Below are 10,939 nucleotides of genomic sequence, written 5' to 3'. Positions count from 1 at the left end.
CAGAAGAGTCACCTGGCTGGTCGTCTAACTACCCCCTGCAACTCAGGTCTCTCCATGCTCTCTGGATGCTGCTTGCCAGCCTGCTGCCTTCCCCCACCCAGCTGGCTCTTGGCAGGTCAGGTGGGAATCAGGCAAACCCTGCACACGGTACCTATAGAAAAGAGACCAGGAGCTACTGCCAATATATCTCTTATTTTGACAAAAAATTAAGTGCTTTTATCCATGATATGAGTTTCCTCAGTGTCCTTGGAACTACTCCACTTCTGACCTTATTGGAGAAAGCAAGTCCTGTATTTAAAGGCTCTCTTCCCCTCCTTCCCAGCTCACTCTGGGCCAGCTGAGGAACACCAGCTCCTCCACTTTTGCATATGTTTAAAGGAACAACGTGGGATTCTACAGGTGTAATCTACACACCATGTTGCAGAGCCCAGGCTGACACACTCAGGCTCATGCTACTGCCCTAAAAGTAGCTGTGTAGACAGCTGGGCTCTGGCTGGAGCTCTGAAGCATAAGGAGGGGGTTAGGTTCACACTACACTGCTGAAATAGCTGTGTAGACATACCTAAGTCTGTCAACCTGAGACTTGCTGCCCCAGGCTGCTACTCACTGTGATGCATCCTCAGAGGGGAGAGATTCTCTCTTTTCTTACAGGGCTAGTCCTTATATCTTACTAAGATAGCTGACAGCCTTCACTAGGCTACTGTACCAGTAGAATAGAATCTATAGGCTCTCAGACACATAGCAAGCCCCAGGACTAGACTGGCCGATAAGTGATAGCTACCAGCCCTACCTGGTTGTTTCCTAATAGCTGTTGTGTAAGAGATATATAACTAGTGTTCAGGGAGATGAAAAACAAGAGTTTAAATGGAATGTACATAATAAACGTAGCTGAAGAGTGAGATACTTCTAATGTAGGTGTCCATATCCATCAACACTAGTGCTAAACTGACCAACTGGATCCTAAACAAGAGAGCTCTCATACAATCAGAAATATCAGGCTGGAAAGGGACCCTGAAGTCATCAAATCCAGCTCTCCCCATCACACCCCCTACTCCTGAGGCAGGACCAAGTAAATCTAGACCATCTCTGACAGGTGTTTGTTCAACCTGTTCTTAAAAAACTCCAATCCTCTAGTCCCTCACCTTAATTATCATTTCTTTTCACCATCTTACCTTGTGAGAAGAAAATGGAGCCTCTAAAAATGAGCAACAGCTACAAAGAAATAAGCAATCATGTTGGTAAAGTAGAAAATGATATTCCCGAGGGTAAATTTTGCAGATGTTAGTGGCTGTTTGTTAAATCTTTCATTCTAACGTCTGGGTTGGAAATGTTCAACAGTCAGATGATACCGTCTACAATGAGGAAAAGAATGTACTAATTTATGAAACGGCCTCTGATTTTGGCACCTGAGCTGGGATTATAGAAAAACAGAGGGGGCAGCAGGAAGAGTAATTTCTGAAACTTAGAGGGTTGTTTCTCAAAGGAAACATCTGCAATTAGAAAGCCTTTTCACAAGAAGGGATAAGTACTATAGCAGCCTCCAGGATCTGTACAAAGATGGCTCTTCTGCACTGTACATGGTTTAGCTACATTCTCTCTTGAAGAGGTCATTCTTGTGCATGTCCATTCACACATTCGTACACTCTCATCTTTCCCTCTCTTTCCAATCTAGCTGAGGGCAGATCTTCACTAAGGCCTCCTGTGGCTGAGGACTCCTTCATGGCTTGGTTTCACTAGAGCCCTGTAACCTGGGAGGCAGCAGGAGACCAGAGCTGCTGGAAACTGTACACACTTAAGGAAGAAGCCCATGTCTGTTCCATCAGGGAATGAATTCCACAGATTTCTTTGTATGAAGGGGTGGGAAAAGCAGCTCTATAATTACAAGACATACACTTTATACCCAACATGAAAAAAATATTCAAACTATACTGTACATGCAGTTTACAGTTGTAGGGAACATACCATGGGCCTCACTTCTGTTTAATTACACAGTAACAAAGCTTCCCTGCTTCTCTCTTGCATTTTGCTTTAATACATATGTTTTTAAACTCTACAGCCTGTCACTTGTACAAATAAACTGAAGGATTACGTCTTTTCAATTTGAAACAGCACAAAGTGATTGAGAGATATTCTAAAATCCTCCTTACTTCCACTACTAAAACCACCAAGTCCTTGGTTATGAAAAAAAGGCTGATTTCTGATGGTGACAGACAGTGTGACCATGATCCATCATTCCCTGTAATTGTATCATAGGGAATTTTACTTGGTTTTCAAACCATTTAGCTACAGTAAGAAGCTGCTGCTCCTGGAATGCACGTCCAATAAACTGAAGCCCAATTGGCAAACCTTTCTCTGAAAGTGCTGTAGGAACAGTTATGGCTGGCAGCCCTGAGGGGAAAAAAGCAAAATTATTAAAACATCACATGTGCAGGATTTGCTATTACACAGATTGCTAGAATTATTACAAATGGGACTCTTAGGAAAGATAACCAAAACAAATGCATGTAAAGCTTTTAAGGCTAATCTCTTTGCATTTTAGCAGTATAACCAAGATTATATTACTCCTGGGGGAATTCTGCACCACTGCACACGTGCAGAATTCATGTTCCCCACAGATTCTCCACCCCACAAAAAATACATTCTGCCAGAGAAGCACTGCAGTTGCACCTTTCACCCACCAGGTGCTTGGGGTGCCAGAAAGTGGGCAGACGGCTCACCAGCTGGAGCAGCCAGTCAGACAGGTAAAGGGCAGATACTGTGTTCCTCACAACAACATGCCTGTGGGGCCCAGGTGACAAGGCATGGGATATGGGTGTGGACAGAGCGGGGCTGCTGGGGGATCACAGACTGGGTTCAGAAGGGTGAGCAGTGGGGGGGGGGGGGTGCAGCGCCACATGGGGACAGGGGCAGTTGTGTTGGACTGAAGAGAGAGGCTAGGGGGGGTCAGTCAGGCTCCTCCTAGGTGGAGGCTCCTCAATTTCCAAACAATTCCTCCCCTCCCTCCCCCTAATACCACCTGTTCCATATTTCTCCCACCCACAACCAACAACTCTCCAGGTTCATTCCCAGGCTCCTTTCCAGCAATTATTTCCCTCTCCCTCAGCTCCTCCATTACCTCTGATTCCCCCAAACCTTTGCACTGCTTCTGAGGGGTGTGGGAAATAGGTTTCTGTACTGTAATTTAAATGAATTATTACTCAAAGTTCTGTATTAAGATGCCTACTAAGGAATCTATTTGTCAAAAAAGTTTCCTGAATCTGTATTATTACAGATATACTTGCTGACAGGTATTTTGAAATAAATTACCAAAATAATTGAAACTGGTGCATGATTATATTGTTATTTTGACAAAATATGCAGAATTTTAAAATTGGGTGCAGAATTTTTAATTTTTTTGTTGCAAAATTTATGTTTTGGTGCAGAATCCTCCAGAAGTAATTATATACTTAAATTCTTGCACATTTAATGAACGAACTCACTTCACACTGCTACCATCTTATGGTCAATATAAGCTTTGCTACTCAGAGAAACCAGCTGACAACTTGGTTCAGACAGTTGCTTTCTATACAGAGGTCCTATAGAAAGAGGGCAGCTGGCAGGAGAGAATAGATACTAAATTGAAGACTAGCTGGGAAATATGCTAAGGAGATGCACTTCTCTCTCTACTTACCTGCCATGTTTGCGGCCTGTGTAAAAATATCATCCTGTGCACTGCGGGTTCTGTTGTCTTCTTTGATAAACTCCACGTATGGTATTGTATCACTTAGGGTGGTGGGAGTGAGCAAAACATCAATACCATTACGGAAAACATTCACAAAGTCATTGGCAATGAGTCGTCTCACTTTTTGGGCCTTGATAAAATAAGTCTCATAGTTCCTAGGAACAAATAGTCACTGGTGTTAGAAATTAAGTTTAATACCATCGATAATTTAAATTGCTAAGCGGCTATTGGGGGAAAAAAACCAAGCCCAGTTTTCCCTTTGGGTTGAAGGACTGCACCACAAGTACAGTACTTAGGTTTTCAACAGAGAACAAGATCAGTCATCAAAGCAGCATGGTTGCAGATGCACTAATAGCACTAAAGCACGTCCTTAAAGATGAGCCATGAAACAGATGCAGGGAGAGACCTGGGGCAAAGACCACTGAAGAGAGTGGAGAGGGAATATAAATGAAGGAAAACACAAGCCAAGTGGAGGGTAGGCTCAAATCAAGATAGTATTTTATGATCCAGTCTTTTTCTGCAACTTTGTTTACCTATCTACTGAATTTCAAAACATGATGGAAGTGATGTCTGGAAAAAAATGACTTGTCTTATAGTTGTGATTTATCAATCATTTAGGGACTCTATCTAGCAAGGCACTTAAGCACATGAACAGTCCCACTGACTTCAGAGGGACTACCCACATGCTTAAAGTAATATATGTTTCAGGTGTGCACTTTGCTACTGGTCCTTCTTATTGATATTATAGAGAAGCACACCAGGTCTTTGTCCAAAATTCCCATAGTCATTTATTTTATGTAAGCAGCAGTTTAGACTGAAGGAGGCTATGAATTCTTCATCTGTTTTTCTGCGTATCTGAGGCAGAAAAACTGAATTTTATATTTCATTCCTACATCACATACAGCATTACCCCGAGTTTAAGGATTTAATGTCAAGTTTAGAGGTTCGGTTTCAAAAGAATTTATTAGTCAAAAATAACTGGTACTGTAAACATTTTATGGGTAATTAGCAAATGTATTGTAAGTCAAGGGTAAATAACTAAATGCCAGTGTCTGCTGATAAAACAATCCAAATTATCCAGTACATAATTGTCAGCTGATTACTCTGAAGATCTGATTTGCTGAAGAGTTGTAATGAAGACAAAGTTGAATGCATCTTAACTTTTCAAGGCTTTAAAAAAAATTCAAGAGAACCTGGTACTTATTCTTCCGAAGTGATAGTAAAGATCAAGATACAATGGATCTGCTGTCAGAGATCAGTGATATTATGGAAAATGGCTCTTTTTCTGGAGTTATTTATGAAACGCCACTTACCAGACTAAGGAAAAGGTTAGTTGCAGAACTAATAAAAATGTTCAAGACTCATGTGAGTCTTTAACCAGTTTTCCTGATTTACATTTTTTTTACCTCAACTACTTTTAAAGAACTTATAGGAGAAGAGACCAAGTAGTTAAATTTTAGACTTCACTCATGATATATGCAGGTATGCATAGCTTCAAATATCAATCTAGTTATTTTATGGATTTCACATCTCAAAGAAAATAGTTTGTAATTCAGGGGTTCTCAAACTGGGGGTCAGGAGCCTTGGGGGGTCGCGAGCTGTCAACCTCCACCCCAAACCCCGCTTTGCCTCCAACATTTATAATGGTGTTAAATATATAAAAAAGGGGGTTTAATTTATAAGGGAGGGTCACACTCAGAGACTTGCTATGTGAAAGGGATCACCAGTACAAAAGTTTGAGAGCCACTGTTGTAATTTGAATACAGCGGACAATACATGACTCTCCTGCACTCTATTATGAGAACGTTATTTTAACCCTAAATTCTGTTCTTGATGATTCATTTCCTGTGGATTGTAGCAAAGTGCTGAGACTGCCCTCTGCTTAGCTCTTGTAGAAATCACTCCTGTTTTCCTTCACCAAAACTGACCCACACAGGTTGTCAAACATTCACCCTACGTTTATGATAGACGACCCAGACAGATGTCATCAGAAAACACTACATTGAGGATGCTTAGCAATAATATTGACAGTTCACAGGGGCTGGCTGCTCATAGGCTGACATCCCTGTCTTGAAGACACAGCTTTTATTAACTCTAAGAGCTTAAAGCATCAGGAATATTCTTGTGTGCGCTCAGTGTCACAGTTTAGGGCAATTGCACCTGTATGTCCCCTCAGTGGTTTGGCAAAGGTACCCGCTCTCAGCTTCCAGCTCCCCAGTGGTCACCTTTCTGGGTGGAGACCCATGTGTCTCTCCCTATTTTCAGGCTGCACAGTTCCCTGCTTTCACGGTATATTTCCCAGAAAAGACAGTCTGCCTGAACAGATTTGCTTGCTTTCTCTTCAGAGACTGGTAGAGGGATTGCTACAGATATAAGGTACCACACAGTTCTTTCTGTGAAAGCCTATTGTATTCTTAAGATAAAAAGCACTATAGAGAAAACAATACAAAATGTACACTCTTGTTAATAAGCTTACCAGGAATCCCCACCCTAACATGGATTCTGACAAGGCACAAGGTAAGTCCTTCAAAGGACCCTAGGGGAGTCCCAGTTCATGACATCTTCAGCTCAGAACATACTTATAACAGGTTTAGTTCATGGGTCTTTGATTTGAAGTTTCCAGGTGCAGGTAATTAGCATACAATGGGTCCCATTCCTGGGTGCTTCCTTCAAAATGCTCAGAGGGGAGAATTTGCATTCCCCAGACCCCCGAGGTATTTCCTCGAAAATCCACTTCAGACATATTGTTCCAAAAAGACTGGAAGTTACTAACACCTTCCAGAGATTGCATTAATCTTGTCTTCCTGCTTAAGCAGTTCCATACAATCTCACAACAGTGCATAAACATTTCTAATACAATGAGATCCAAAAGATGTTAAATTTAACTCAATAAAGTTTATTTTAATTGCATACGATTCAGTCAGGATATGGCAGGAGATTGTTAGTCTGTCACACTCAGTTTTCTTAAAATAACTGTGCCACAAAACTAACTGACACAGGGTGTCAATGTGGATATCCTCATTGTTTGGAATCTTAACAGGGTGGAGGCAGAGAAAGTGGCAATCTTACCAATTTAGATGGGTAATAGGTTCTCCAATAATAGTCATAAATGAAGACAGATTGAGATTGAGTGAGAATTAAAAGTATGTTCATTCTGAGTTCTCATACCAGTTCATCCAGCTGAGCTGGATAAACATAAGGTTCCTCACAAAAATAAATGAGTTTACTTGACCGCTCCAGTACAATTTTATTTTCTCTGTAGACTCAAGCAAAGAGGTGGGGAAGGTGAGAAAGATATTTAAACTAAGTGCCACATCTTCTGGCTTTCCACAAGAGGCGTCAGTAGAACATAACAAATGTTTCTATACCTGGAGAACTTTAGCAAGATTAAAATCGGATTGATGCTGATGGCCACAGAACATTTAATAACAGAATAGTTAGGGCTCTATTCTGATTTCACTGACAAACACCACAGACTAAGGTTTTGCATAGCTTAATCGAAGTGTGCCAATAGGGCACTTAAGATGCAAATCACACAACGTGTTGTTCTACCTTCTTAAATTCAAAAGGCTTCCAGTTAAGAGCAAAGGAAAGCATTATTTTTAGCTACTAATAACAGTTTGCTACACATCATACACTTAAACCAATATAAATAGATATTGCCTTAGCAACAAAGAATTTGCTCAACATAAGTAATTTAATCATCAGCTGCTTAATAAGTCATTAATATTGTACAGTTGAGCTTTAAAATATGCTGAACTTACTGTTTTAACAAAAAGTAGTTCCCTGACAGAATTCTTCCTCTTACAACATCATTAAACCCTTCTCGTCGAGTTGCAGCGTACATGACTTCTGTGGACTTGTCCATACTGGAACGGTGTCCTAAAAATAAATCACCGGTGATTTGGAAACAAATCCTGAAGACCCATGAAAACCATTAAACAATATAAAATATTGACCTTCACAATGACATACTATGTCAAGTGCAGCAGATGTTAACATGCTATTTTTGCACACAAAATCTAAAAACTTATGTTAAATATTAAATGAATTCTGGAATCATACTGTGACTATACATTTGGAGTCTCTAGAAGTGAAATATTTCTATTTATCTGTACTGAGAAGTGCAATGGAGAGTGCTACAATATGAACACTCCTGCCTCTGATCTTCAATCTGACATGGAAGGTGGAGAAAACTCTTCTCATCCTTCACGACATGAATGTGTAGATGTATTTCAGTAACACGGATAGCTCACCCTTCAGTTTATTTTGAGTACAGACTAAAAACTGATCTGAACAATGCATACATACTTTGTGCTGCACTATACACTCCTCAAAAAACACAGCTGAGAACATTTCTCTCCGACTAAAAACTTGCTTGTAGAAATGAAAAGCAACAACTTATTTACAAGGGGTCTGATCCTAAGCCCACTGTATTCAATGAGATTCAATGGAATGAATTCAATAGACTTCGGATCAGGCCCCAATCTTCCCATAAATTAAAGAACATCCAAACCTCAGACAATTGGCACTGGGATAAAGTAGTGAAATTCCACTGATTTCAATTAAGCTGCACTTGCCTAAGAATTTGGCCAATCACTTAATTCTGTGACCCATGAACAGGTACACAGACAGGATTGAGTCTAATTCAAACTATGTATTGTGTTTTTGGGGATGGCTACAATATTTCAAAACCCCAGAATGTGAGCATTAGTTAAATACAAAACAGAATCCAGAAAGGTCATATCCTGTAAAAAACATTATAATGGTGGGTTTGTGACAAAAAGAAAGAAGGGGAGGGGAGGAGGGGGGAAATCACAGGAAAAGTATAGTTAAAAGGGAAGAAAAGCACCATGTGTCCTGCAATAGCCAGATGCAATGGGAATGTTTAAGGAAGTTATTACACTTAATTCAAATTACAATCTGGTAAAAACTTAGATACAATACCAAATCTTTTGATAGTCCTGGTTTATCTTAATGACTTCAGAAATAGGCTGCATTTTTATTTTTACTCGCCAGCACCTTACTATACCATAATCAAGTGATACACTCACTAGACAAACTCAAATGGTAAATCATTAAGACAACAACTCATGTTGGTCATGTCACAAAATACATAAATGGAAAAGATCTTTTAAGTCTATCTGGTTCATTTCCCAGATAATTCAGGACTATTCCCTTGTTTACATTAATTAGGCTGCCTTTTTTTTTTTTTGGCCAGGCCTATCTTTGGATGTCTCCAGTGATGGGGCATTTTTTCCTCAAGTGCTTCTAAATATTTTAATGCACAGTATCTCACCCAATAAGATGGCAAAACATTCATGTATACATTGAGCACTTTATGCTTTTAACAATTCACACAGTTTCTGAAAACAAATTATTTTCATCTATTAACTATAAGCAGATAGCCAGTGTAAGTTTCATGATCACTTGGGATACCTTGCTAATGCTTTGACTACCTCAGTTTCTAGTCCTTCACTCCAGCTTTCAGCTGCAATAAGGTTTTTACTCTATCATACCATGGAAAAAACATATCTCCTAACATTCAACCATGAAATGCAGGTAACCATGTACGTTAAATCACCATAGTGCACACACCTATGACAGGCATCTTTATGCCACTTAATAAAGTGAGTGAGTGTTACATATAATATAAAGTGATATAGCCCTTTTTCCTTTAAAAACTTAAACTTACCATATTCTAGTCCATCAAATCTGGCCATATTTGATGCTACTTCTGCTGTGCACAGCACATGATAGCATACAATTGAATAACGTGTGTGGGGTAGGCTCACTTCAATCACCTTGGCACCTGCATTCTCAAAGAGGTCAGCAGCTTTAGACCAAAGTGCCAGAGTTTCACTAGATAATCCTGGTGCATGATATTCCTTAGTGGAGAACAAAAGTTAGGAAATGAATTCTAGGCATAAGCATCTTCACAGATAATTAAGAACCATTGAAAATAAACCCATGTAAAATTATTGGTTGACAGTAAACAGGCCAACCAATGTAATATACTATTAGATGCAAATACTGTTAAACTAGTCTTCATCACTACATTCTTTTTTAAAGTATTTATTACAGACTTGTTTTTGCTTACTGTTAGGATATTAAATTATATTAAGTTCATAAGTTTAATAGATTTTTAAGGCCAGAAGGGACCAATCACGATTCTCTGGTCTGAACACCTGCATAATGCAGGTCATAACATTTCACTATGCACTTCTTGCTTCAAGTCTATAATTTCTGGATAGGAAGCTGCCCACTTGTCAGTCTATTAACTGGGATTCTGCAGTTCACGGACAGCACATCTTAAATTTTAAGCCACAATACCCGGCCCATTATGAATAATGTTAAATGAGCAGAAACAATGGCTAAAGCACATCAGTGGCAAGTGTCATACCTAGGTCAAAATACAGCACTAAAGAAGAGTCTGAGGTTGGTGTACTAAAGTATGAGGGTTGGTGACAAGCCTCACTCTGTGTAGACTCTTAGGGTTTGCCTACATGGAAATAGCCCAGAATAGCTATTCCACACTAGCTCGCTGCATAGACACTCTTATTCCTCACTAAAAGTGCCTTTTTGCTGTTTATTGAATAGCCTACGCTTCCGACCCATATGAACCTAAACAGCAAAAAGGCACTATTAGTGAGGAATAAGTGTGTCTATGCAGCAAGCTACTGTGGATTAGCTATTGCACTTTACATTTACACCCTAGCTTATTCTCCATTAACTTTCCCATGCAGACAAGCCCTTACCAAGGAGACAAGGATAGCCAGCCTGGTTAGCCTAAGTTACTAAAGGTGTTTAGTTGAATATCCACATTTGTGGACACTTACTACAGGTTCAGCATCAAAATATGGGACCAATCCTGCAGACTTGACCATAGTACTAACAGTGTTGCCTATTTAAAAAAATAAAATAAAAATCCACACTACTGCGAAAGGGGCACTACTGTCAGGATAAATATCACTTTTAAAAAAAATAATAAAGTCCTTACTTGCTACCACCACCATTTTGGATTAGTAACATTGAAATATTTACCATATAATTTACAAATCACTCTATATGCTCTTTTTGCATTTCAATCAGCTTGGACAATGAAAATAGACTCTTCAGTGATATTTTTGTTTGATTAAATTTTCTGGTTCACCTGTACTAGCGCAATGCTTGGATTGCAATTAGTGAAGGGGCGTTTAAATCCAACCGTTATCCCCT

The 10,939-nt window shown here is 39.6% G+C and overlaps 1 protein-coding gene across 2 annotated transcripts in view; it reads right to left on the bottom strand.

The window, feature by feature from the left end:
• Positions 1 to 1,840: 1,840 nt before the first annotated feature.
• The window catches only part of QRSL1 (glutaminyl-tRNA amidotransferase subunit QRSL1), a 20,379-nt gene continuing 11,280 nt past the window's right edge, over positions 1,841 to 10,939 (bottom strand). For both annotated transcript variants that reach the window (XM_005287689.5, XM_065588294.1), the window contains exons 8-11: positions 9,417 to 9,609; positions 7,486 to 7,603; positions 3,671 to 3,876; positions 1,841 to 2,388 (exon numbers count right to left, since the gene is read on the bottom strand). In XM_005287689.5, coding sequence (XP_005287746.2) covers positions 2,177 to 2,388; positions 3,671 to 3,876; positions 7,486 to 7,603; positions 9,417 to 9,609 — 729 coding nt within the window. In that variant the 3' untranslated portion in view covers positions 1,841 to 2,176. The remainder of the gene's footprint in view (positions 2,389 to 3,670; positions 3,877 to 7,485; positions 7,604 to 9,416; positions 9,610 to 10,939) is intronic.

Source organism: Chrysemys picta, chromosome 3 (assembly GCF_011386835.1).
Source record: "Chrysemys picta bellii isolate R12L10 chromosome 3, ASM1138683v2, whole genome shotgun sequence".
Classification (NCBI taxonomy): Eukaryota; Metazoa; Chordata; order Testudines; family Emydidae; genus Chrysemys; species Chrysemys picta.
This window is presented reverse-complemented; position numbering and strand designations above follow the sequence as displayed.